The sequence below is a fragment of the Poecilia reticulata genome, chromosome 2 (genome assembly GCF_904066995.2).
Source record: "Poecilia reticulata chromosome 2, P_reticulata-male-v2, whole genome shotgun sequence".
In the NCBI taxonomy this organism is placed as follows: Eukaryota; Metazoa; Chordata; class Actinopteri; order Cyprinodontiformes; family Poeciliidae; genus Poecilia; species Poecilia reticulata.
In genome coordinates, this window is record NC_088831.1 from 33,628,269 (window position 1) to 33,656,220 (window position 27,952).

Consider the following 27,952-nt stretch of genomic DNA (forward strand, 5'->3'; position numbering starts at 1 on the left):
CGGACACCATTAAAGAAAATCAAATCACAGTCTGTGAAGTTTGTTCATAATTTTTTTGATCTTCAGAAGGTAAAAAGTTGCAGTGTAAAATACACCAAAGAAACTTTTATTTGGCAAGTTTAATTGCACTCAGTAGCTATGAGATGGATGTGAATCTATCACTCACAATGTTGTAATGTTCTCCATGGCGGAGTGATGCATGTCTCCACTTGTCACAGGGGATACCGGCATTCAATCCTCGACACATACTCTTGATTAAAGCTGCTTCTTCATTGTTATTGGTATCAAGCACACAAAGCTTAATTTTAGGTAGATTTTATTTTACAACAGAGCCTTTTAGACAAGACTCCTCCCCCTGTTGGACTGTTGGCCATTTTGACTTTATCATTTACAAGTATCTTGCTATCTGAAAACCGTGGGCAGCCCTGCTGTAGAGTTTAGTAGGGTTTCCTATCGTCACAGACCCACAAGACTAATAAAAGAATAACTCAACAGAATTTTAGGTGTTATAGAAAGCAATAATGTTATCACATTGACACTTCAAGCATAATATATTAATATATTTTTGAGTTTTCAAAATGCAGTATATATTGATATTTTGTTCAGATAAATAAAATTATCTTCGTTATTGGGCATTAAATAAGTGTAGCATCAATATTACTAATTCTCTGCTAAATTTCACTCACACTGACTTGGTCTCTCTCATGCTAACTTCCTGTTTTGCAGCAGCATCAGTATTGCTTTTTTATTATTAAATTTTATTATTATATTCATCTTATGCTGTCATTAAAATTTCTAATTACATTAGTGAGAAATGTAGATTTTGGCTTCTTTTTTCTCCCGTTGCCATGGTGAATCATGTAATTTGTATTCCATTGATGATGGTTTCTTCCACACCTGCGCTCACACTTAAATAAATCAGCGGTAACTTGACTCAGAATTGAGATTACGTAGTTGATATCTCCTGTTCTGAAACCAAAGACTGAGAGTTAACCCTGTTTTCTGAAATGGGGCCCTGGTGCTACGTTTGGCATTGTGTTGGCATTCAACACAATGCCAAAGTAAAAAAACTAAACAAAAGAAAGTCACAGAATATATCCATCAAACTTGATTCCTTAATGAAAAGAATAACTAATGTAACCCCACCTGTTTTTCCCAAATGCTGCAACTGAAGGATACTAACTAAAAGATTTTGGAAGATGGAATAGGCTTGTCATACTGAGCAGATCTTCTGAAGGCAACCAGTTTGAAGGATTTAGAAGCACGCTGACAAAACCAGAAATTTTTGTATTATTGACCTTCTCCTAAAGTTGATGAAGCCTTTATGATGGGCTATGATCTCTAAAACTCAATGTTATCTTCACCTCTGGGTTGTTGAGGACTAAGTTTTTTTTGACTTGATGTAGCAACAGCTTCAGTATAGCCTTCACTCGCGCATGAATGATCTTCCTTGACTCGATGGAGCAACAGCTTTAGAAGTCAGAAGAACTGTGGTGGGATCCCATATGCAAAGGATGCCAGTGGGGAAACGTTCCTCTCCTGTCTGACGATTCTGTCTTGATGTTTTCCTGAGATCTTCCTGAAGTATTACAAACTTTCCACTGCAGCTGATCCTTCTTTTTTTTTATCTCATTCTGAACAGATATTGCTGCATAATTCTGGATTGGGAAGATTTTAGCGCACTGTCCATCCCTTCTGTCCAGCCTCCAAAGGTGATGATGCCTGGTTGCTATGGAAACCTTTGTCCCTCTCTGTGGACACTGTCTTCTCCTCATTACACCCAATAGGGCTTTCCTGCTTGAGTTTGCTCTTATACTCCTTGAGGAAGCTCCTTATTCCTTCCCAAGGTCAGAGTGTAACTAAGACAGTGTAACTGTAAACTCATACATCATTTTAAACCAACACAGATTCATGTTTTTTAACTACAGGTTGAGCAATCATTGCATTTTCACTCAATATCGATTGATTAGCTAGTCTGACCCTACAAATAAAAAATTTAACATGTTGATTATTAAACATCCTCATTACTTCAACACTGAAAGAGAGAAAAGCAGATAAGTCAATATCTATTTCTAGCCTTCAAACCCACATTACCCGTAACTTATATCACCATGTATTTAACTAAGACTCAATTAATTTAGCATCCAAGCACATTTCGTCCAAAAAGTAAGAAATACAAATTGATTTAATAGAAAAATCAAGAAACCTGCAGCAAGAAACGGTAGTTTTGTACTTTTTCAGAGCTGCAAGGAGATAAAAAACGCAGAGCGTACTTCTGTCTTAATCAGAAGACCAACCCATTTATGGCCTAGTGCCAGGATCCATATTTAAAGTAGACATGGTAACAACGACTGAGTTCATCTCACTCGACAGTACTCTGTGGCTGAGTTTCTTTTGCAGGAGTACCCAGAGATTTCAGACTGTCCTCAATCCTCTGCAGTGCACTGGTGACCTGAAGACACAGAGGAACCAGCAATTTAACCAGCTGCAAAGATGGTGATGAAGAAAGGTAGAAATAAATCATCATTTATACAGTGATATAGATTCAACAGTAAAGATTGATTAAATCAGTTCTCCTTTGCAGTGTATTGGTGACCTGGGTGACACAAAGCAAAAAAGGGTGGAAATAAAACATCATTTATACATAATTTAATCCGACATAAAAGATTGATTAAATCAGTTAATAACCTGTCCCTCCAGCTTCTCCATTCTATTCAGTAGTGCTTGGAATTGCGTTTTCTCTTCCATCTTCTGCTGTTCACTTAAGGTGGCAACTCTTAAACAAACAAAAGTAACATGAGTGACTGAGATTTAGTTTAGCTGCAACTGACCTAAAAACTGAACTTTTTTCCAAGGTCTATATTAAGCAAATCATGTCACTTACTCACAGTTTATTCCACAAAACACATTATTCACAGAATAAGCAAATATTATAAATTGAAAACATTTTTCATGATAGATGAGTTTGATTGATCATAAATAGGAAAATACTGGGTCTAAACTTCAAATAGAGTTTAACTCAAGCAATGATAAGTCTGGGTCACAGAACCCTATAATGTGACACAAATTATTTTAAAAAGGCACAGAAAACCATTTCTAATACAAATTTGTACATCTATGGCTCTTAATTACTCAAAAGACCAACACATTTATGGCCTAGTGCCATGGTCTGTATTTAAAGTCTGGTAACAAAGACTGAATGCATCTCACCTGACAGTTTCTTTTGCAGGATCACCCTGAGATTTCTTAATGTCCTCCATACTCTCCTTTATACACTCCAGTGCTTTGTTTGACTGAACACACAAAGCAAGCAGTAATTTAACCAGCTGCAAAGACAGTGCTGAAGAACGATGGAAAAAATATTTATACAGTGATATAGATCCAACATTAAAGGAGTCATTAAATCAGTTCATAACCTGTTCTTCTAGTTTCTCCAGCCGTTCAGTTAAGGTGGTAACCCTAAGAAATCAAACAAAATGAGATGAGTGAGTGAGACTTGGATGAGCTGCAACCGGTCTAATAACATGCTTTTCTCATATTTTATATTAAACAAATCACATTGTTTACTTGGTTTATGCAACAAAACCCATTATTCACATAGAATAAGCAAAGATTATAAATTGAAGTCATTTTTCATGACAGATGAGTTTCATTTACCATGAATACAAAAACACTGGATTTTAAGTTCAAATTAAGTTTAACTCAAATAATAGGGTGTTTTAAAGTCTGGGCCACAGAATCATAAAATGCAGCACAGGTTTTGAAAAAAAAAATCAATAAAAAACACAGACAATCATTTACAATATGAAACCCTTCCTTCATGTAATTTAAGCAAATATTCTGCTTGGCTTTCATTCAGAAGCACATTTAGAGGTATTTAGCCATCCAATAGCCTGGATTTGGCTAGAAGAGAGAGAACTTTCTGCAGGATTGTACTTTTGGGATGAATCCTGGATGCGCCCCTCCATGCTCTGGCTCTTCGCCTGCCATTCAGATAGCATATATGTGTCCCTCATCAAGGCTTCCCAGGACAACAGCTCCTCTTCCTCTATTCCTCTAAAATCCTTTGCTGAAAAAACAGATAAAAAGGAGTGGGGCATGATTTGCATCACCATCATTTTCACATTTGTTTCTGTCTGGCTCTTTCCTTCCAAAGAGCCAGAATATCTTGATCAACAGTTTTTAGGGATGTTTTCTAACAAATAAATGGTGATATATAGAGCTTTCAGCTGAAAACTTAGCTATCTAGTGTATGATTAGACAAAGTGTGGTTCTGAATCAAGTCTGTGACTGCTTTTTTCAGACTTTCAAATACTGTTAATTAGCTTTTCTGTATTTTTTTAGTCCTGACTAATTGTGAAGGACAATTGTTTTTGTCCTTTACATACTTCTCAGGTGTTATTTGGATGGAAAACAGGTGAAAAAAAAAAGGCAGCCAGAAATTGAAGAATTTTAGAAAGAACTTCAACAAGTCTAGAGATAAGGAATCTGAAAATCATCCGATTACTGGAATCGACTTACATTCAGATTGAAACAGCCAGTCAGAAACTCTCATGTTTTTTTATTATTAATGAACACTTCATAACTAAAATTCTGACAACAAAATTCTTCGATGTTTTTAGTTATTTTTGTCTGAAGAAGACTCAAAGTTTGCTGCTTTTTGTAACAATATGATAAATAAACTTTTAATAATTTTATTGTTGGTTTAAACTTATAAAACCCTGTTTTTCAGCAACTGTTCTTTCACACAGAGTGTGACATCATATCTACTACTATCTAGATAATTACTAATTACTCATGTCAGGTAGGCTGGACAAAAATAATTTCAATTCCTAAAGAGAAATTTTAATTAGCTAAATGAGGAATTGGCAGTAAATATAAAAATATAAAAGTGGTATGAACATTTTGCACCATACAAATGGAGACAATCATCAGAAGCAGTGGATCTGAGATCACCTCTTGTTAATATTCCACATCTAGAAATCAGGGATTAGGGCCTTACTGAACTCAGTCTCTATGGCTGAAGAGTTCCACTGCACCAATTTTCTGATGAAGAGGCAGAGATGACTGAGGATGATGAAAGGAGGTGGGGGGGCTGGGCGGCTATAGTACTCTTTGATCAGCTGATATCTTTGAAACTTCCAGATCCTATCCGTGTTGTCATGAACCTCCTCAAACGTGTAGCTGTACAGGTGAAAGATTAACAGATTCATTATATTGAAAACCAAAGCTGACAGATGGTGTGGTGGTAAGGACTCACTTAAAGATGGCTATGAGGAGGTTGATGAGCAAAATGTTGGCAAACAGCAAGTAAACACAGAGCATGATGATGGTGAGCCACTCAGGGAACTCCGGCATTTGGTTTTTGTTCAGCTCAGGACATTTGGGCTTCAGGGGATCCGTACCATTCATGCTGCATGAATTTATATCAAACTTAGCATCTGCAGGAGACAAAACACTGAAACTAGAACATGCAGCATCACCAAGAAAACTGGCATCACCTACAGAGAGATTCTGATTTCTCCTCAAGTAGTAAAACTACACAGTGCACTTCTCCACTCACTGTCAACATTGTCAGGGAAACTTCCAAATATAGTGAGATACGGCTCGTAAACAGCCCCACGCATGATCCAGTCCAGTCGATTGTCATTATCTATGAGGATGCCTTGTTTGGCAACACCGTACGCCACGACCCAGATGCTCAGGAGAAACATGAAGAAGAACAAATCCCTCATCTGCAGCACAAAATTACATTAGAGGGCAAAAAGACAGAAAAATAATTAACTGCAGGCAAATATCACCATCTTAATAACAATAAATAATTCATACAAGTTCTGTTTTTAGAAAATCAGATGCAGAATAAAGTCTGGAAAGGGAGACACTGGAAAACACTAATATTTTTAAAGACCGAGTACTCTGTTGAAAAAAATGTCTCCAAAGACAAGCCGAAGGACTACAGCAACATAAATATCATGTTGTGTATTGTTCTAATTGTTCCCACATTTTATTAGGTTCATTTTCATTTATACAAACTCCTCACCATCTTCCGAACTATGATGATTTTAGGTCCCAACGTGCGATTGATAGTGAAGATTGCCATGAGGCGGAGGCAGAAGACCACATAGTCGATGCACAGGATGATTTTACCTGGGTAGAACAACTTGGTTGTCAGCCTGAAGTAAAAAAAAAATAAAAATAATAATAATAATAATAAGTTGGTGAGTCACAGATTACTGAGTGGCTTGAAAGACTTTCCATGTCTCTCTGAGAGACGGAGAAAGTACCTGAATGCAAGTCCTAGACAGAACCCCAGGATGGAGATGACATCCAAAATGTTCCACAGCTCTTGAATGTACACCTTGGCTTTCTCACAAAACCCAAAATTATCAGGATCATAAAACAGCTGGGAGAGAAAACAGAGATTCAAACTGACATGTCAGACTTTTATTGTCATCAGATATTTATTTTGAATAAGGTTAAATTTGATCGCTAACCTCCAGAGGTTGAACATTAGAATTTAGTTAAAAGTAACAAATACCAGGTATGTACACACATCAAATAAAAAGACACATACACCTTTTTTCTCACTGTCTGAAGTTAAATCTTACCAAACCTTTCTTATTTTAGGTCAATTAGAATTACCCATATTATTTATATGCCCTAAATGCCAGAAAATTAACAAGATCATTTTTTAGAGATTTCTTTTTGTAACTTTACCTAGAATTCAAAAGTTTATATATATTTTGTCAGTATCAAAAATATCTGTCTTTCAGAATCTCTGCCTTGGGTTAAATCTTTTGGGATTCCCTCCACAAACGTCTGATAGGTTAACTGACACATCTGAACTAACTGGATTCACACATGTGGACATATTAAAGGTCACACTTGAAGCACACTACAGTACAGCAGTTGAAGTCCAGTTTTTATAAGTGTCTCTGTTTCAGCATAATTCTTACAAAAGCTTCAACATAAATGTGACTATTATCAGCATCCCCAAGTTTATTTGCAGTTTTGTTTGAGATAATGTAATACATTTTTTCCCCAAGTTAGATATCTTCAGTTTTACATATGTGGTTAAGAGGCACCCCCTACTGGTATGGCTGCCTCAAACCAGTTTTAAAATGTGTGTTATTGACCAATGTAAGTAGTTCTCAAGTTTTATCTCTGAGTCACTAACAGCTCACTCATTAAATCAACCCACCTAGTTAATGTTGGTAGGTCTGAGTACTTTTTAAGCTGTTGTTCATTTGCATGCTATAATTTTGTACATTTTTTATGCTTATGTTATGCAGTTAGGCCTGTCACGATAACAAATTTTGCTGGACGATTAATTGTCTAAAAAATTATTGCGATAAACGATAATATTGTTTCAAGACCTTTTAACAAATGGAAATGACTAATAATGCATGCGATTTCCTGCCATAGATAGATAAACTTTATTTTCAAAAGAACACATAACACTGGAACTGAAACTAAATAAACAAAACAACCAAAAACAAGGTTTCCCAGTCTCCATTAACAAAAAACATACTTGAATAAAAACTAAACAACATAAAGCCAAAGTGGAAATAAATACTGCATTCAACCAAAAGAGTGCAGATTATGAAGTCTGTATACTATATTGTCCTTCAGTAATCACTAAATTTAGATAGAGAAGATGGGCACACTCGACTACCTAATGCAGTAGTTCACACTACACGATATTTTCCCCTTACGACAATCTTAGATCGTTGGCCGTTCATTTGTCGCTGGTGATTTCGTAACCGTTCAATCCTGCAGTGTGTGGTGTGTAGATCGTGGCCGCTCCGATCTAAATCAGGGGTTTTCCCCGACTGGGAGCTTAACGCTGAATGTGACAGGTAGCCAATCAGAAAGCGCGGATTTTCTCCGTGCTTTCCGAAGGGAAATTACGGAGGGGAATCCCAAACAGCTGACACGGCGCGACCCGGAATCCATCGGACATTGGAGATGATATGTAGAAACAACATTAATATTTATTCAACATTTCGTGCAAAGAATATAGAAATGACAAGGAGAGGAGTTGGAGCCAAATTGCTACCGCAGATGATAAATCCTGTAAATTTTCAGCTGTTTTCGTTAAAGTGACATAAATAAGTTATATTGATTTTCATTAAGTCAGGACTTTACGCGGACTCTAGCCACATGCAATAACAGGTAGATTCAAGTAAAGCATTGATTAATGCCTGATATTAAAATTAGTTAACTGGACTTGTAGCCATTATTTTGTGCCCATGTGGCTGGACACCACACGACGAACCCGATCGAACCATTATACCTAGGATTTCTTCTGCTAATGTGTCTCAGGTTTAGAAAATACGCTGACAATCGGCCGACAACTCCTGTAGTGTGCGCTGGACATTACACTAAGGAAATGAGGGAGGGAGGGTAAGTGCAGAGCATCGGAGCTGAGCCTTTTTTCCATCAGCGTCATCAACAGAAAGAAAAAAGGCAGGACGTTCTGATAAAGCCGATAATTAAAATTAGGTCGATAGGTTTAATTTATCGTGCGATTAATTGATTTATCGTTTATCGCGACAGGCCTATGTGCAGTGGTTCCCAAAGTGTGGGGTGAGCCCCCTTAGTGGGGTGGGGGAAGGGCACTGCCATTGCAGGGGGTGTGCGATGAATAAGAAAAAGAAAAAGAAAAAAAAACATTTTGCACAGAGGCTTTTTTTAAAAATGTATTGATGATAGCAAAGGGGAATATTGTTAACAATAAAAAAAATATATGTTTGAAATAACCCTGACAGCAAAGAATGCTCTTCTACAGTATAGAACTAAAAAAAACCAGTTACACAAAAGTGTTTCACTATAGGCTAAAGACGGTTTTTAATTTGTCTTGTTGCAACCTGCAGTGTGAATAAACTTCAGTAGAGTTTGAAACCAAAATATGTGTATAGGTTTATGTCTGGTTGAACGACGTGTGTGCCCAGTTGATTTTTTTTTTCTTTGGGGGTGGGGGGCATTATTGTAATTCACAGGGGGGCCCAGAAGAAAATCTTTGGGAACCACTGAGTTAATGAGTAATAAACTTACACTTTAAAAGTTTACTTCTGAATCATGGAGCATGCAATCTGCGCTGAGTTGTAAAATTTCAGAACTACAGACCAGACACTGTAAGAGTGTGTGAGGAAGCCAACGCACAGTGTTGTAGACAATATGATTAGTGCATGATCTCTGCTTTGTGCCCAGTCCAACTAGAAACCAACTAGACAACCGTCTTTGCTATCACCGTTACTGGTGTGTAAAAAAAACAACTATTTAAAATAAATAAACAAGCAACGCTTAGCTCACGCGCAGGGTGTGGGGGAGGGATTGAGAAGGAAAAGTCAGCCAAACCACCATTCATATGATACACCAGGGCAAAACCTGAGAGCAAAACTAAAGAATAAATAGATTATTTTTCATGGGTTGGCTCGTTTGCATAATTTTTTAATGCCGCCCTGGGCAACTTCCCATGTGGCCCATATCAAAAGCCACCATTGTACCTTTTCACAGAAATGCATCAGACTCATTTATTTTAAAGTGACTGTCATTGATTGTTCTTGCTGAATAAAAGTATTCAAAGTTGTTATTTTCAGGATGAGATTTTGGTATCAAGAAATGGAATTCATGACTCAATGACTCTTCTTCAACTTCATACATTAAGAACCTAGCTGGAGAAAGGATAATTCCCCAAACAGTGCTCATTATATTTGCAGTTTCTCACCTGTCTGATCTCCTCACACACAAGAGTGAACAACCAGATGTAGAGCACCAGCTCTGCTATAGATGGAGTTCTCTGGAAGTCGACCATCAGGACGTAAGCAAACAGGAACAGGAAGGCGAAGTACGAGACAATGTTTCCATAAAACTTGACCTGAGGAGCGCAGTACAGTCCTTCCAGTCTGGACCAGCAGTTCGGATATTTCACACTCTGCTTACTATGGGCAGAAACATCAACATCAACGTAATTCTCATTTGATCAAGAATTGTTGCAACTCAGTGTTGTACAAAATTTGACAGCAGATGTTGAATAGGTCTTTAATTGAATCAATCAGAGATTGTCCTCTCACGAGAAATCCGAATTATTGTTCAAAGTGCTGTGTGTCTCTTCCTCCACAGTCATTTTTATCTCCTCTTTCTGCTCGATTTCTCTCTGCAGGTCTTCATCGCGTCTAAAAAGGAAAAACAGGTCTGAATGTGGAAAATGTGGAAATGTAATGCTTTACAACTTCCACAGTTTTCATTTACGCAATCACTCCCAGTAATATCTCACCTGAAAACCAGAAACGTGGTGTAGATCAGAGGGAAGAAGACCATGCAGAGCAGCACCCTCCACACAGGATTGTTGACTGAAAGCTCACCACACCAGATCTGAGTAAGAAGATCCTAAAGAACAAGAGTCTTATCAAAAGGTTTGTATAATATATGGGAATAAGATGTCAGGCTGTCTTTGACTCTCTTAAAATGATCTTAAAGACTGAAGCAAACAGAAATGAGGGATAACAAGACTTTTGAACACCACTTTGTGGGTTTGTGTTCATGATGTTTCACATTATAGCCACAAACTATTTCTTAAGAATGTAGATACAAAGTTGTCTTACTGGTAGATGTATGGGGCCTTACATTGAAGGAAAAATTAAACTTTCCTGTGCACAGAAAAGTTTTTTTCTTTCAGTGTCTCTACAGGAGAACCTCCACACCAAAATCAGGACTTTTTCAGAGATATCCCTGAATTATGTTCTATCCTTCTCCCCATTATTTTTATCACTGTGTTTCTATGTCAGAATGACAAATTCAGGTTGAGGTGCAGTGTTAGTTTATAAACATGCAAATTTGCACATAGGCAAGAAGGTTAAGCATTGGTCTCACAAGAACACCTTCTGCCATACGTTTCCAGTGTTCATATTACACACAGGTTGACTCTGTTTACTAATTGGGTGACTCAAAGAAAATTATTTAGACTGGATTTTATCTAGGGTCATTAGAATGAATTTGTATACAGTGGGTTGCATTCAAATGCAAATGCCTTTTAGATTATTATATGTAAAGAAAAGGAACTTCCTTTTGTTTGAAGTGTCCATACAATTAATATGTCCTGAATTATAAAATCTAAATAAAAATCTGCTTCACCTGAACACCTAACTCAGCCACAAATTTTTTATTATCGGCCTCCAGCGCCAGCCTCAGACACGTCGTCTCGCCCCAAAGGCTTGAGATTCGAACCAGCAGCTTCTGGGCGCGCTCCTCATCATTCTTGTAGCAATTGCTGAACACACCTGAGGACACACATACAGGTCAGTAAATTCCACCTCAGTCTGTAAATGTTCTCTTTACCTCTGTCTCATACCAATTGCATGATCTTCAAAATGACTGGCGAGCTCCAGCATTTCCTGAGGCTCGTCTGCATCGATTGACTCCTCAGCCATTTTCTTCAGGATCTTACTGGCAGCCAGAGCAGCAGATATGCAGTCTCCACACTGAGCACACAGAGAAATACAGTTACACACATAAACCACTTTGAAGACACTTTAAACATGTGCAGGAGTTTTTAATCACCTGATCCCAGGCGATTTTAGACAGCTCCTTGTTGTTCTGGACAACTGCCCAAAGGAAAAGGTCTCTGCCTGCAATCCTCTTGGCTTCATCTTCCCTCTTGGCTTCATCGTCCCTCTGAGTTTCAGGTTTATTTTCCTTAAAAAAAAGTGAGGGATTGGATTTTTGGGTTAACTGGTCAGATATACTCTATAAAACTGGAAAACATTGCAGAGTCAAAGATCTCATGAAAGTCTAATAAACAATCTGTTGACGAAATAATGAATAAAGAAACAAACAATGACATTTTGAACTGGGAACACTGGAATCAATCGCATGATGGCCCATGCATAGGAGGTAAAGAGTGTCTAAGTTAATATTTATGTGCAAATGATTTGTAGCTGAAGTTTGGATGGGAATCTTCATAACTGGATAGTTTATTTCCCTTTCACTGGGATGGGGTGTGTGCTATTCTTGCTGTTTCATTTCCAATTTGAATATATACATTTTTACAACTAAAAATTCCTGTAATTGCAACTTAAGTATTTTTTAACTAAACTGTTTTTGTTTTTTTTGTAATTTATGACTCTGTTTCCAGTGGAAATGTACATCTTCTTCTTCCACACCCATCTCAGTCTCCAGACCTAGCAACCTGAAAGTACACTTTGCTGTGCCGCCTGGAGTAACAAGACACAGTCATAAAATGATGAATCCCAGGAAACATTGCAGGGTGGAGGCAGGCAGGTGAAATTCAACAATTTACTTGAAATAAAAAAAGACAAAATCTAGCATTCAGCAATGAATCCAAAAATAGTGCAATGGAAAGCAGTTGGTGTTATGTGATGTTAACAGGACGATCTGACCAAGAGCTAGCTGTCTGATTGTAATTGTCTGATTTATGCTGGAGAGCTATGTTGTGCCCCCAGCTATGAAAGACTGAAATTTCAGGAGGCTTGTATGACTATTATGTATGTGGGTCAAGACTGACTTGAGGGTTCCAGCCCTGCCATTTCCTAGACATTGTGAAAACTACGCAAAGAAGCACAATTTTACTCGGCATCCATGTTTCTCTTAATGGCAGGCTATTCTGGGTAATCAGAATGAGAACTGATTGCATGTTTAGTTTAGTTTTTTTATTTGATTATAGTTTGCAGTTTTTGAGTGAAACATTAAATGAGAAAAAAAAATTCCTCCTGACTGTTACATCTAATTTAATCTGTAAAAAAAACTGTGAAAATAAGAAACGACCCAGGATTTTGCATTCCAGGCAGTAATATTACTAACTAAAATGTTACAGGAGATCAGGTGGTAGAAATATATTGTACCAGGTATTAACAACAGAGATGCCTGTATTTTAGTCATTTCATGGAAAACAATTGCTTCTAATTGTAGGATTTTGTTTCCCACTTAATAAAGTTCAGAATAAAACATACTCACAGATGGTATCCTCACAGTATAGTCTCCATCCTCGGAAGATGAATAGATGGGCTTTGTGAATTTTCCCAGCAGGTGGCGCACTTCATTAGAGACGTGTTTCAGGGAGATTTCTTTTCGTGCTTGATCAAGACCCTTCATATCCAGTGCCTTCCTCCTGGTGCTGCTGGTAAATTTCATCTTCTTGACCAGCTTGTACAAGAAAAAGCAGTTTGGCAAGTTTTTGTAGAGTTCACGGAGGGTTTTGTTATGCAGAAAGTCCTCCAGACACACACCGTTCTCCAGGAGCAGACTGACAAAATCGGGTTTATTGCAAACCAGGGCTAAACGCATGAACCTGTGGAGGTCACTGGACTAAAGAAAGAAACAAAGAAAAAAAAATCTTGTTAGGTTGATGGAAAACCAACCAGTTGGAAGAAGTATCTACAAGACCAAATAAATATGTAATCTTAAAAGCTTATCACTGTGAAATATGTTTCATTCTCTTTCAATACTGTGCTTGATAAAATAACTTATTTAACTGTGATTTTTTTTTGTGATAGCAATTGTTGAATCATTTTTAATTCATTCCAGCAGTTTTTATTTAAATTGTCCTTTTTACAAAGTTTGAGGTTTTAATCATAATGGTATTTTTCCCCATGGCTGATTTATTTCATAATGACACTTTGAAACTTAATAACTGGGTGGTTTGCCCAGTGCAGTGGGCCAAACAGGCTAGGAACGCGTCAGCACATAAGGGCAGGTTTAGGTGAGTGTGTGGAGGGGAGGGGTCAACATTACACGACTATGGGGCACTGGTAGCCAGTAAAGGCTTTTAAATTCAGAAATAAAATGAAAATATAAATACTGTAAATAAAACAGAAATAAAAAAGAGAGGCACTTTTTTGTCCAGTGGAAAGAGAGCAGGTGTTCTAGCACCACCTAGTGTCGATGGGTGAATGTTTCTATGTGCTACTACTTGAATCACACATTTCAAAAAAAATTTAAGTAAGATTTTATAATCCACAGTGCTCTGAAACAAACTCACCTTCCACATCCTTTCCTCAGTGAAAATCTTAGTCTCAGCTGAATCGACTCTGTTCCAGGCGATAGCCAGCTCCAGATGCTTCTTCCAGGAATTATCTTCTTGTGGTTCAGCAGTCTTGAAAGCTAGAATACACACTTACTGCTAAATGTCTTCAGGATATCTACAGAACACACACTTATCAGCTTTTACTTAAGGCAAATAACAAGTTTAAGAACAGAATGTACTAAAATAGTTTTGGCCGAGAAAAACAGAAATCTCATCAACAAAAGTTGGTGTAGATTTCCACAAGTAGCTCAGTAAGCAGAACAATTATCCGATGATATATAAACACAGAAGAAAATGTATTAATGGAAACTTGAGACGAAGCATTTCAAACAGTGGAATAATCATAATATGAGCATTAACAAGGTTTAGTGATGTAGACTCACACTGTTTTAGTGCATGGAGCTTCTCCTAAGCAATATGCATTAAGTCCAAAATACAGCAGATCCATTTTGGAAACTGATCTGATGGACAATCGGGTTGGATAATGTAAAAAAAACAACTAGCACGTTAAAATCAATGGGGCCTCACAGACCGCTAGCAATTCCTTGCTACTGCATCTCCGACTCTCTGACCAAGATAGGCATGGGGTCTATTCTGGTCTGAGCTTTGTGTCACAGAAATTTGAAGAGAATCCCATGTGTGATACAGGAAATGAGACACAGTTTCAAAGTAAAAAACATCCAATTTGGGTAAAGATACCAAGTTAAATCTTTTACTTGTGAAAAAAAACAGTTTAGTTAGAAAGGGCAGGAGCTCAGAAGTACAGAAAAAGATGAAAGAGTGAAAGGGTACATATATCTCTAATGTTCTCTGATTAACACCACACATGTGGTTCTAAAAATTGGATGACTTTTTCTTTTTCTTTTTCTTTTGGATGAGTTTTATTTTGAGGTATTTGTGTGAAATAAGAATACGTTCCACACTTTTCAGATTTATATTTGAAAATATAATATAAAATTCATGTTTCAATTGCATTCCAAATAACAATAAAATACACTGTGGACTGCAGTTGTAGCATAATATTTTAAAAACATTTGTAATTCACAGTAGTTACCTTTGAAAAGAGCATCAAGGATTGCCACATCCAAAACCCCCTGATCATCTTTCCTCGCTCTGAATATTGTCAGCAAATCAGACTTCTCGACTATCTTCTGAATCTGGAAACAGAGCAGATAAATGTATAAACCCACAGTGCTGTTTCAGGAAACTTACTTTCAGACCACATCATTTAAAGAAAAAAATATATCGAAATGTGTCATATCACATGATTTACTACGCCTAATCCTAATCCAGTACATTCAATTGAATTTCAAGTAGGAGATGTAAAATAATTTATTTTTCCTAAATGTCAAAGCAAATATTTTCTTCAAAATTGGTAGATTACATACAATTTATGCCATGCTTATTGCTGAAAAACGTCCTGTTATCAGTGTCTCCTCTTGCCTCAGGGTGATGGAGGGACACATATTCGTGGGTTACCCCGCAAAGGCAGGGCTAGTTAGATAGTTATTTTAAACCTGAAGGGACAAAGTTGTACCAAGACATACCTCTGCAGCCAATTAGGAAAATTCAATTGCATAAGAACCATTTGACCAAAGAGGTCAATAGTGATATGCTTTTAGCCCAAATAATACCAAACAGTATGACCCATAACAAAACCACCACAGTGTACCACCACATATTACGGACTGGACCATCATCACTTCACTAACCATATTTTTCCATGCTTCGATTTCATGATCTTTGAAGTTTTTGTACTCTTCTCCAAAATACTTCTTAGTCAGCTCCTTGATGAGAGTGGTGGTGATACTATTGGTTGGGAGTCCAGACACTTGAGCAATAACATCTGCTATCCGCCCAGAGCCCTGCAGGATCACGCACGGTGTGCCCTTTTCAATAGCATTGTAGATGGTCTGAGAGGAGACAAAGATGAGAGCTCAGTTCACTAGAAACTCAAAGATTCAAAGAAGATTTAGGAATCTGTTGACTCACTTTGAGTGTACCTCCTCCTCCGTCCAACACCACACAAACCACTAGGGTTTTTATCGCAGTCGCTGGAGGGTAAATAATAATGAAATAATGAAAACAAGTATTTATAGTTATTAATAATTAGGGATCCCTGTTGCATTGGTCATCAACAGATGACCAATGCAAAACATGGCAATTTTCCTGCCATTCTGTAATTGTACATATGTTGTTATTTTTATCATAATAATATGATAAAAATAATAAATATTATTATTATTAGATAATGAAGATTAATCTCCTTTAAACCTTTGGTTCCAAGAGCTTGGTCTGAGATGTATTGCTCTAGTTCCGTGCGCAGTGGGATCTCTGCACCATAGGCGTCTTTGTCACTGGTCCCATCATCAACCAGCAGGAAGTGGGAATGATTGTTATCAAGACAGGCCAGATCACCCTGACCTTGTGTGTCAATCGCATAATTAGCTGGGAAGCAACCCTGCAGCCAAACACAATGAAAAGTATGAAGGAAACATACAAATCTATTCACAGAAATAATGTGAAGCTCAAGTGTTCAACTTACGTTTTCATTTACTAATTTATCCTTGTTGTGAATTACTCCCCATGGTGCCACTCCAATAGCCACTATTTTCCGCTTCGTAGTGTTATTGAGGGCACAGTCCCTCACAGCCTGTCCCACATGCATCATCACACCAGCATTGGTACCGCCGGTGATGATCCACGCACCTACAGGTGATGAAGTATCACTATGTGTGTTTCTGACTGATATTAATCACATCTCTATTTTTCTACTCACCTGTAGTCTGAGCGACTTTGATAAGTCCTCTGTGAAAAGCCTTCTTCAGGTTGGACTTCAGGTAGAAGTTATTGGCTCCTCCAGTCACTGAGATGACCACATTGGGACGCGGAAGTTTCCACTGTTTTGTCAGTAACTCGTAGAGGACTTCAGGTTTGGTGTCTGTGAATACTCGTACATACTGGTAATGAGCAAACAAGAAGTGACATCAGAATGCACAGGCATACAGTTTACAGTGTCATATAAAAGTATTTATACCCAATGAGGTTTTTCAAAAAGAAAATAATAATAATTTTATTGGAGTTTTATGCTGTATACCAACACAAAGTAGCTTATAATTGTGAAGTGGCAGGAAAATATTACCTTTTCTATAAATTTCTTTGACAAAAAATACAACAAAAAAACAGAAATGTGTATTTACATACAGTGCATCTGGAAATAATTCACTTTTTTCAATATTTTGATATATTTGCCTTATAACAAATCATTAAATTAATGTTTTTTCCTTCATATTCTAAATATCCCATTATGACAATGTAACAAAGTTTTTAGGTTTCTTGTAAATGTAATAATAATTAAAAAAACAAATCACTTTTGTGTAAGTATTTATGGCCTTTGCCATGAAGCTTAAAATTAAGCTGCTCCCACTGATAGTACTTGAAATGGTTCGACAGCTTAAACGGAGTCCACCTGTGGTAAATTCAGTTGATTGGACTCGATTTAGGAAGGCACACACGTCTATAAAAAGTCCCACACTTGACAGCGCAGGTCAGAGGTCAAACATTAAATCAAAGGAATTGTTTGTTGACCTCAGAGACAGGATTGTCTGGAGGCACAAATCTGGGAGGTGGTCAAAAACCTGATGGCCTCCAAATGGTTACCATCAAACCTGTTATACCGATTTTTGTTATAAATCGGTATAACAAAAATATTATACCAATTTAAAGTGGTATAATATCAATATAACAGACACATACACAAAATGCTTAGAAGAAAAAGGGACACTATTTCATTGTACTTGGGAATGAAGAGAAATTGCTCTTTTCTGGATGGAAATAACATGACCAAATAACAAGCAAAGGATCAAACAAATGTTGCAGAGGCGTTATCATACATGCTGTGTATTTTGACATAATAATATTACCTTTAATCTGAGATAGAATGATTTACCTTGCTACCCTTGCTACTCTTTTGGGAAGAACCACTAAAATCGATGTTTCCAAAAGCATCTGTTGACACCTCGTGGACATGTTTGTCTTCGTTAAAGGTATGCATTTTGAAGTCCTCTGGCTTGCTGGAGTCAAGCTCCGAGTATCCACTACAACATACTTCCTTATTACTGTAAAAAAAATAAATACAAATACAAATTGCATAATTTCACATGTTTATGTTGGTAGAAGAAGTTTAGACATGTAGGTTATGCACTACGAGAAGGATGTTATCATACTGCAGGGTAATAAAGGATTGGTATATTTTATGGGAAAGGATACCAATCCTTTATTGCCCTGATTTGCCTTTGTATTTCAGACTGTTGGACTGATCTTACTTCTCATGCATGAAGCCATTTTTCTCACCACTTCATGTTCAAACAGTTAAATTAATATCTAAGAACATAATGGAGTTTGGTTGTAAAGTTAAAAAGATTGCCAGAATTGAACATTGTCAGAATTCATCACATATTTAAAAAAAATATTTCGTTTTAGTTGCTTTTTTGACAACACAAAACAAGACAGTTTTGTAGATGTTGGCATTTCACAACTCTTTAACTTTAAACACAGTTGACTCAAAATGAGAAATAACTGCAGTCAGAGAAGTTTCCTCTCAAGATTTGTGAAATGTGCAGAAACCAAAAGCACAGAGGAAAGAGTGGCAAATCATCCTACCTGCAGCATTCCTTTTTTGTTATGTTGTTCTTGATCCACGTGGAAATTTTCTGGAAAGGAGAGGTAATAGACAAATGTTTAGCTGCTGTTTTGATTGCCAGAGTATGAAACAACCATGAATGAATCTCATCTCATCTGTTGAAAGGAATATACAATATAGACTGTGAATAATAACAACAATGTAAAGGTTTTTTTCAGACTGTTTTGTTGGAAAAGCATTCATCGCTCCCTTTTTCACAGACTTATATTACAACTACAAGTTTCAATAAATGTATAGTTTGTTTTTTGCAAAAACAGAAAGTAGTGGATAACTTTGAAATGAAAGAAAATGTATGCATCATTTTTTTTTTATGTTTTCACACAAATAAATTTTTGAAAGCTTTGGTATGTATTTGCATTTCCCTAAAGAAAAATGAGTTTCTTCAGAGTTACATGTAAACAATCCTAGAAACAATATAAAGCATGAAGTGCCAAAATAAAAAAAAACAGCTTGATCACAAATCACGATTAATCACCAATCCTCAAAGGATGTTATCAGATATCATCATTATATCATCAGACCTCAAAGATTGGTCTTTCACCTTCTTTCTTTTATCGTAAAAGACGATAAAAGACAAGCCTTTGAGGTCTTTCATCCTCAAAGAAGGAGGATCTCTTCTTGACCCAAGAGAACCCAAGACAGTTGTCTAGGGTTGAGAACTGTTCAATAACGTTTTGGATAGTTCTCAACCCAATTTCAGTAGTTTCTGCAGGGCTGACCCTATCAACCTGGGTGAGATTTTATGTAGAGGCTCTGAACTCCTGCAGGTCCCCCAATCAACCCACCGGTTTCCTATAAATAAACTCAACAATTTTTTATTTTTTTTTGGGAGGAGGGGATAAATGTTAACCAAACCATAAATTACCTATAAACTGAAACTATTGCAAATATTCAGACCTGATTTCTCTGATCCTGTAGGTTGGAGGCAGAAGGAGAGCTCCTTCTGCTTTCCTGCGATGTTGCAGAAGGACCTGGGGTGTCATTTAAAGGTATTGATACATCTGAAAAGAAAAGGAGAAGAATGATTCCAGAAATAAAGTAAAAATAACATGAGATGTGTTGCGTACAGTATGTTACTGTACAAGTAAAAAATACACAATGAATTTGCTGAAATGCAATTAATATCAGATTGAAATTATCACAGTGAAATGCAGAATTCAATAAAGTAATAAACTTTAATAGTATCTGTGACACACCAAATCAAACCAGGAACAAGTCACTTAGAATTTGTTCCAAAAAACAAGTTGCCTGTCCCTATGTTTCTCCACATATAACATAATGTGATCCAGAACGCTGCTGTCCACATTCTCACTAAAACCAGGAAGATAGAGCACATCACCCCAGTTCTAAGGTCCCTACACTGGCTCCCTATAGCTCACAGAATAGACTTTAAAATACTGTTTTTAGTTTATAAAACGGCTTAGCACCAAAATCGACTAAAGATCTGTTATCGTATGAACCTTCCAGACCTCTCTGGTCTTCTGGTTCTTGGCTACTCTGCATCCCCAGAACCAAACATAGAGAAGCAGCATTCAGTTTCTATGCCCCACAAATCTGAAACAAATTTTCAGAAAACTCCAAAAAAGCAGAAATACTGAGTTCCTTTAAATCAAGACTAAAAACACACCTCTTTGACATTGCCTTTGATTCACAATACCTGGAACATTGATCAACATATTTGATGTGCATTTGTTCGATAATTTGGATGACGGCATTTGACAAAATGTAAAATCTATTGCTTTTTTCATGATTAGTGGCTGTACTATGTTTTATATTTGTGGAGTGAAAAATCTTTAAAAGATTATTTTTCAAAATAAGGCTGCTGAGAATCAAAAGTTTCAAGAAACAAATGCTTTTGATAACATCTGCAGATGGAGAGACGCTTGACAATGTCAGAGTAGGCTCTGACAAGAGTAATAAGATCTGTTATTGTATGAACCTTGTATGAACCTGTTTTTATACAATTTCTCCACACGCAGGTGGCGACTGAAAACTTTAGCTGCTACACAGCATATTTGGAAGTGTTCCATCAACTCCTACAGAGTTAAATTCAACACTTTGAAAGTGTCTATATTGGTTCACTCTGGATGGTGTAGAAGTTACACTTTTGAAAGTGTTATTTGTGATAGAGTTGAATCAACACTCACAGTAGGTTGAAATCAAACACACTTCAGTGTTAATCTACCCAACACTAGTGTATATTGTCAAAAGTTAACACTATGAACGTGTTAATCGAACACACAACAGTGTAAAGTATATATTAACATAGAAATCTGAGCTTTGAAATGTTTTACAGAAAGTTTGGATCCCTGAAGACATGTTTTGCCTCCCATGTGGGCCCCATGAAGGTCTAGGCCGGGTGCCTGCTGCAACCACTACCCCATCTGTTGCTCCTTCCCTGATGTGATGTCACAAATATGTTACAATTGTGGGAGGAACTACCTGATGTTGATTTCTAAATCACCACCAGACTGAGTGTTGATTTAGACTGTTGGAGTTCATTTAGAAATCAACACTGGGCTGGATTGCTTTTTGTTTAAGTCTTTGGAATTCTTTAGTGAGTGTTAGGGAAACTAACACTCATGTTGTTGTTAACACTGTATTTTTAACATACAACACTTGCACTGAAAATCTGACACTTCCGAATTTGCTGTGTAGACATCTACGTCACTCAGTTCCCGAGAAGCATCTGACAACCAAGTTATTTCAGAAACACATTGAAAGGAAGTGTAATATGTAAATAAAGGTAAAAAAATGTACCTTTAAGTCGTCTGCTCATTCTGCGTAGGCGGGTGTTAAATTTCCCTCTACGATCAGCAGATGTTTTCCAACTGACGTCTTATTTTATTCTTTAGGTGTTAAAAAACTGACCTTTAACTCATGTCTAAACAACATCTGAGGCCAGGCGCTGAGACAAGATGGCTCGACTTCTTCCTGTCACAGCTCTGAGCAACCTGCATTTCCTGTTGAAAACGGCTTCTGAGTACAGACACTATCCGTCACTATCCGTCACAAAATTAAGGTTATCACTAACCTTGATTTTGTTTTTCTTCAATATGATGCTAAAAGTAATTGTATTTGGATATAAGTATAGAATATATGAGCTTCATTTAAGCTTAAGAAACTATATGGTAAGCTTACTATAATATTATGCAAAAGTTAATCTTGTTTCTTTAAGAATCTCAAGGTAGCTTCCTATGATAAAACTAAGTAAAAATGAATATTTCAGAGAAAAATATTCGCACCCTCATAAAAGTTTTGGCACCCTGATTAAGTTTGATGTTTCTAAGGCCAGAAACATCAGAGAGAAAATGGTCAGACCTGATTTTAATTTGACATAATGTAAAGCTCTTTGAACTTCCTTGTTGCCGAAATGTGATATACAAATTAACTTACTCTCCAGTCATACATGTCGACACTCGATGCTGGTGGTGAAAGGAAACGAATGTAATAGAACAGTCTTCATCACGGCAAGGTATAATCAACCTTCAGGACAATTTTCTGAAAGTTTTAGGACTATTTTCTTGCTGATCTTGCTTGCAGAGTGCATGCACCATTCATGGTCAGATCTTCTTCAGTTTTCATTTCTATGTATTTCACATCATTGTAAAGCTTTTCGAATCTCTAAAAACTCAAAGCGCCCCACGGAAGACTTGTGCCTGGTTTTGTCATGACTAGTCATATATAAGAATATAGTCATGATGCTAAGTTGACATTACTCTGTGCTTATGTTATTGTTTCGGTCACTGACCTCTCTTCATGAAAGAGCTCTGCTCCTTTGTGTTTCATCTCTACCTGGCTGCCACAGCTGAAATGTGTCGGACCTCATCAGCCACCCCATAAAGAGCTTCATGCTGGAGATGTCAGATCCCTTTTCTCCCTGGGCCTTAATCTGAAGTGATCTTGTCTGTGAGCTGACTGTTTGTGGGGACTTAAACGCTCTTGCTGTGAGCATTTTGTGAATAATTAAGCGTCTAACTAAAGTTGTGTGTTTCTGTTCACAGTGGAAGCTGGTTGGGGTTCTCTGCCATTTTTGTTGTAAACTGTTTTCTCCTGTTTTGTGGTTGTTTTATTTTATAGTTAAAAGGGTTTTTTTGTTTGTTTTGGCCTTTGATACCCTGAAGCTTTTCCCTGTGTCATCTGCCTCCTGTGATTGAGATTTTACCTAAAAAAAAAAATCTGCTCACTATCAACTGTTTAGATTACTGGTTTTGTGTTGCACCCAGTGCCTGAATTCACCTTATTGGTCTTTTGGAGAGGGGTTGCAACAGTAATAAGTTTGCACAACTGACTTGTTCTTGCAAACCTGCAGTTATTCTTCATTGCTTTGTTCCCCTTGAAGAAACTGGGATTTACTCGGTTTTCATCATCACTTTCTTAGGAGAGCAGAAGAAACCTCTTGCAAATGTGTGAACAATTTCTCATTAGTTTGACACATATTACCCTCCATTATCCAAAATAAATGTCATTAAACCAGTCCAAAATAATTTTTTCTTACTATGGTAGCCAAACAGAAATCACTTGTTCCTAAGTATTAGAAACTACATAGATAAGTATGAAACCACTGAAGCACCTGTTTCACACTCCTTGATTGACTGCAAATGTTCAATTAGCATTCAATCTGTAGGCTTTAAAAGGTGCCATGTTTGTGTTATTTACCAGCTTGGATGGAGGAGATCCCAGGCAGATGGGAATGAGAGTCAATACAGCATATTTCTTGTGTAACAGATATTTTCTTTATTTTCTAATTGATTTTATTTTGGTTTACATTTACAGTATTCTCTGCAATACTGACAGTATTTCAGTTTTTAGCTCAGTTAAAAAAAAAATGGAATCAATAAAACAACCATCAAAGCATTGTGCATGATGGTGTGGGGGTAGAGCGCATAACCCTTTTTCACAGGCCTCTGTAGCCATTATAGGTTCAAGTCCCAGCCTGTTGACCTTTGATGCATGTCTTCCCCCTCTCTTACATCCTGTCAATTTACTGTCAGATAAAGGCCGCTAGAGCTGAATTATCCCTGCTCTAGTCCCCGTCCCCACCCCCACAAAACAAAAAAAAAACCTAAGGCAACAGGCAGTTACATCACATTGTCAGATTAGTTTTACTGTACCTTTGTTTTTTTCTTTCTTCCTTCCGTTTTTCTTTGTTCCTCCTTGGGCATCAGACATTGTGCGACGTTTTGACGTGATGCTCTCTGAAGCCACTTCCCGGACAAAACTTGTCCTCCCAGAGTGCAAGTTATACCTGAGAGCAGTGAGGGGAGGGAGATGGAGTGATGTGTGGGATGCAGGTATACACCAAATAGTAGAGAAGTAAGGGGAACTAGGCAAGATATTATTATTATTATTAGATGTGATATTTAGTATTAATTGTCATGCAGCTAAATACAGAATCTTTTATATCAGGAAATTACTTATTTTTTTATCTTGCCCCTTTTTTTTATTCAGGGCTGGCCAGTGGCATAGGTAGAAAAACCTATACCCATCAGTCCAGGGGGTGCCAAATACAGGGGCAAGAATAAAAAAGTAACTTTCAGTATTCTTTTTAAGTATTTTGGATAATAATATGATTTCCTAATATGATAGATTCTGCACTAATTTACTAATTTATATTAAATGCTCCATCTAATGATGACACTTTACCTAGTTGTCCCATCATTCTCTACTATTTGGTTTATTCCTACAGCCAACACACCTCTTACTCCTCCCATCACTGCTCTCAGGTATGTGTTGCGTTCTGACTGGGGGGACTGGTTAGGTGAGTGTTGTAAGGAAAGTGACTTCAGAACGCATCATGTCAAAACATTTCAAATTGTCTGATGGCCAAGTAAGAAAAAAACAGAAAAGCAGAAGAGAAAAAAACCTGTCAGAAAAAGTAAGTAGAGTAAAACTAATGTGATGAAATTGTCTGTTGCTTTTGTTATGGATATATGATTCTGCATTCTTGCTATATTAATTTTATCTGCTTACATGCACACAGGTGCATGCCTACACAACCATACGCAATTAACAGTGATAATTATTGATGATTAATAATAATAAGACACAAAAAGTTGCATTGCCGTGTTACAACTACCGCATAAATGTTTTGAATCTGTAAAATACACTCAAACACCTTTCTCTGGTTGGGTTCACTTACTCACTCACTCGGTAATAGATGAGCTATGCATGTGGGTGCAAGTTTACAAATCAGTATGCTTAGTTCCAACGAACACTTTTCATGAGAGTTTTCTCTGCGGCGTTGGGTCATGATCGTTTCCTTGGAAGTGCTTCAGGCCTTGCATATTTCATCTCTTCTATCAAATGCACACTTGCCTATGCTTGTATAATTAGAAAATGTTAGTCGTTGGATCCCAAATGCCATTCCAAATTAAAGATGAGAGAACTAAGGTGCCTACATCCCAAGGTGTATACTTGCTTTTTAACCCGCTGTCCGTCTAAGAATTAAACAGACCAAAGAGGGAGGAAGAATGCAAACAGTTACTGATTTGCTTGAGTTGTTTCAGTCACTTCTCTTGGAAAATTGCTCACTTCTTACAAGTATAAAAGTAGGACCCCTGTAGGTTTGTTGACATGGAGCACATTGTTTTTAAATAGTTCAACAGAGCAAAATCATCATCAACAACCTTTCTACCAATGTTCCTATAATCTGACTGTTATTGCGCAATAGCCAGCCCCACCTTAAACCCTCTCAATTCTCACAGACTGACTATTGACCAGTTCTCCAGTTAATGGGTCGGGAAAGTATCTAGTTCCTAGGGCTTTTACTCCATGGATAATCTAGAAAACATTCTATTGAAGTTGGTTGCAGGAGGACTAGTCTAGCCTCTGAATGCCTACAGTCCAAAAGTTATCACCCTTTTCAATCATTAAGGCAATTAACCTGGTAGCTCTCACGGTTACTTTCCCCCAATAATCACTTTTGTTAACGGCGGCTCTCTCCCTTATAATAACGAGCACTTGTTGTAGACTGGATAAATTTTAGTGGCTCGGCTTCAACCCCAGGGTAATTATTTACTCATCGCCAAAGAAACCGATGGAGCCACCATTTTCCTAGAACCATGCACATAATTAATTTCAATGTCCACAATTGTCAACAAAATGTAATATATATTTTTATTAGTAGCTTTAGCAGGGTTAAGTGACAGCAGCTTATTTCAAAAGATTTACCAATTACAATTAACAATTTTTAGATATCAAATTACAACCACATGATCTATCCCTTCCTTATCCTATCACTAGATTTTCTAAGAGGCTTTGGGGAGCAGTCGGACTCATACCCAGTAGATGTAATGTCCCTTGGCAACAAAAATTTCGACGTTCTTGGTCAGAATCTTGTCTTGATGAGACGAAAATCCCCTTAAAATGGACCAAAGCAGATCCAGTCCTTTATATCCTTCAGACTCTTAGATCCCAGTCAATCAGTGACCTTTGTCCATTCACCAAGTCCACTGCAGCAGAGTTGGGGTCTTTGGGGCAGAGAGCAGGGCAGTGGTTGAGTCAAGAATCCTGGAACTGTGGGAACACGGGTCTTGTCCCTTACAGGTGGAGCGGAGCCTTTAGCCTGTCCTTGGATTCCAGGGCGCCGTCTTCTGCTGTTGGTCCTTCTGCATCATGTTAGCTCTACTCCGACACCAGCAACAAAGAACACTTTGCTTCCCCTTCTTAGAGTTTATATATCTTTTGCTTACATGTGTGTGTATGTGGATGGTATATGTGACAACCGTCCACATGGGTGGTTCCCTTTTAGCCTTTGGAAAACGCCTAACATTTCACCCACTCTCACTTCTCTTGTCTTTGTCCACTTCTCCGCAATCATCTGTTTACGCTTCTTTTGAATGTTTTTACTCTACTTCTGAACAGGCACCATGTCTCACCCAAAAAGCCTCTTTTACTTGAACTCTAATCTGATTTATATCTCCAATACCCAAAAATTAACATTTGATTACTAAAAATCATTCCACTGAAATATGGACACTGCACGATTACTTAGACCCATAACACGTGTCAACCAAAATCAAAATACTTGAAATACATGTCAGATGAAATCAAATCACGTCAAATAAATTGGCATATATGATTAAGACTTTCTATATTTAAGTACCTTTACGTCTAATTAACACTACTCTTATAATGAATCATTCTTTCAATCAAGAGAAATCAAAAATACAAGATTACCCATTCCTCTCAGGCTCTTATCTATTCTTCTTTCCCCTAACCTTTAATTAGTTACACCTTTGACACCATCTCAAGTTCAAATGTTTAAATCAGATTTTAAACCTTTTAGTTTCTCTTTGATTAAGCATTCATATATAATGATAACCATCATACCTAAACCCACTATCAGTTAGTTACTCTCATTATAATCTTAATGTGAGTTTTTACAGATGATGTTCTGAAAAGAAACCAAGAATACTCCGTTATTCTAATTATTTAATACCAAAATTACTGTTACTTGTATTTCCACAGGTGTAAGTTTAAGTGCAAGTATTCTTCTAAATAATCCAATATTAATAGAAGTATTTTAATTTGGGTCTTATCAAATTACTCAAAATGTTTAGATTTTATTCTTTAAACGTTTAATCCTTTGAAACAAGGAATAGTCTAAACTATTCTTATGCTTTTTCAGGCTGGAAGCTTACTTCCTCTTTTTTCAGGAAACCTGCTGGAAGCTCACTTCCTCTTTCTTCAGGAAACTTGCCCTTCCTGTTTCATGAAACTCTCTCTATCCGACTATGATTTTTTTTATGATCAGATAGAAAAAAGAAGAATTAAATCAAAGTATGCAAGACACAATAACACACACAACCAGATTAATTTTATTACAGTCTGACTCTACTGTTGGGTCAGACTTCATTTATTGTCACTATTAAACTAAAATCTCCAGCATGGGCAAGTGGGATGATCTCGACTTTTCTCGATAAACCCATTAGCTTTTTTTTAGACTAAAAATATTTTACAATTGCAAATTGCGCCGTCTCTAGATCAGTTTGGGAGTCCAAGGCAGAAAAACGAAGATCCCTGCTGTAGATATGGGTAAACATTTATATTTATAAAAAAAGTATCAAAAAAGTATTTTTAATTGGTCTTATTGTGTAATAAATCTAATGAGCTTCCCTTCTTGACCTGAATTATTGAAATACATTAATGTATTAAAATGCGTCTATATTTCATAGCTTTTAACACATCTACACCAGTGGTGC

General features: G+C 37.1%; 1 protein-coding gene across 1 annotated transcript; it reads right to left on the reverse strand.

Moving 5' to 3' along the window:
- Window positions 1-299: 299 nt before the first annotated feature.
- On the reverse strand, window positions 300-27,794 carry LOC103461649 (transient receptor potential cation channel subfamily M member 2-like). The gene is made up of 29 exons (XM_008403933.3): window positions 26,030-27,794; window positions 23,861-23,994; window positions 19,644-19,747; window positions 18,707-18,756; window positions 17,994-18,162; window positions 16,824-17,004; window positions 16,590-16,753; window positions 16,319-16,505; window positions 16,037-16,098; window positions 15,757-15,957; window positions 15,099-15,201; window positions 14,000-14,121; window positions 12,976-13,326; window positions 11,563-11,697; window positions 11,354-11,483; window positions 11,137-11,282; window positions 10,280-10,392; window positions 10,077-10,178; window positions 9,731-9,944; window positions 6,285-6,403; window positions 6,041-6,173; window positions 5,564-5,735; window positions 5,261-5,441; window positions 5,003-5,184; window positions 3,937-4,069; window positions 3,417-3,459; window positions 3,211-3,293; window positions 2,689-2,776; window positions 300-2,452 (listed from the first exon to the last, which is right to left on the reverse strand). Exons 2-29 carry the CDS (start codon window positions 23,916-23,918, stop codon window positions 2,363-2,365), a joined length of 3,816 nt encoding a protein of 1,271 aa, XP_008402155.2. The 5' UTR covers window positions 23,919-23,994; window positions 26,030-27,794; the 3' UTR covers window positions 300-2,362.
- Between the last annotated feature and the right edge of the window lie 158 nt (window positions 27,795-27,952).

Excerpts from the sequence above, each read along its gene's own strand:
- LOC103461649 (XM_008403933.3), bottom strand. The coding sequence starts at position 23,918 with ATGTCTGATGCCCAAGGAGGAACAAAGAAAAACGGAAGGAAGAAAGAA. Across the intron at positions 19,748-23,860 it reads GAAGAAAGAAAAAAACAAAG|ATGTATCAATACCTTTAAAT; the intron begins GTACAGTAAAAC and ends TTTTCTTTTCAG. Across the intron at positions 15,202-15,756 it reads TCGAAGCATGGAAAAATATG|ATTCAGAAGATAGTCGAGAA; the intron begins GTTAGTGAAGTG and ends CTCTGTTTCCAG.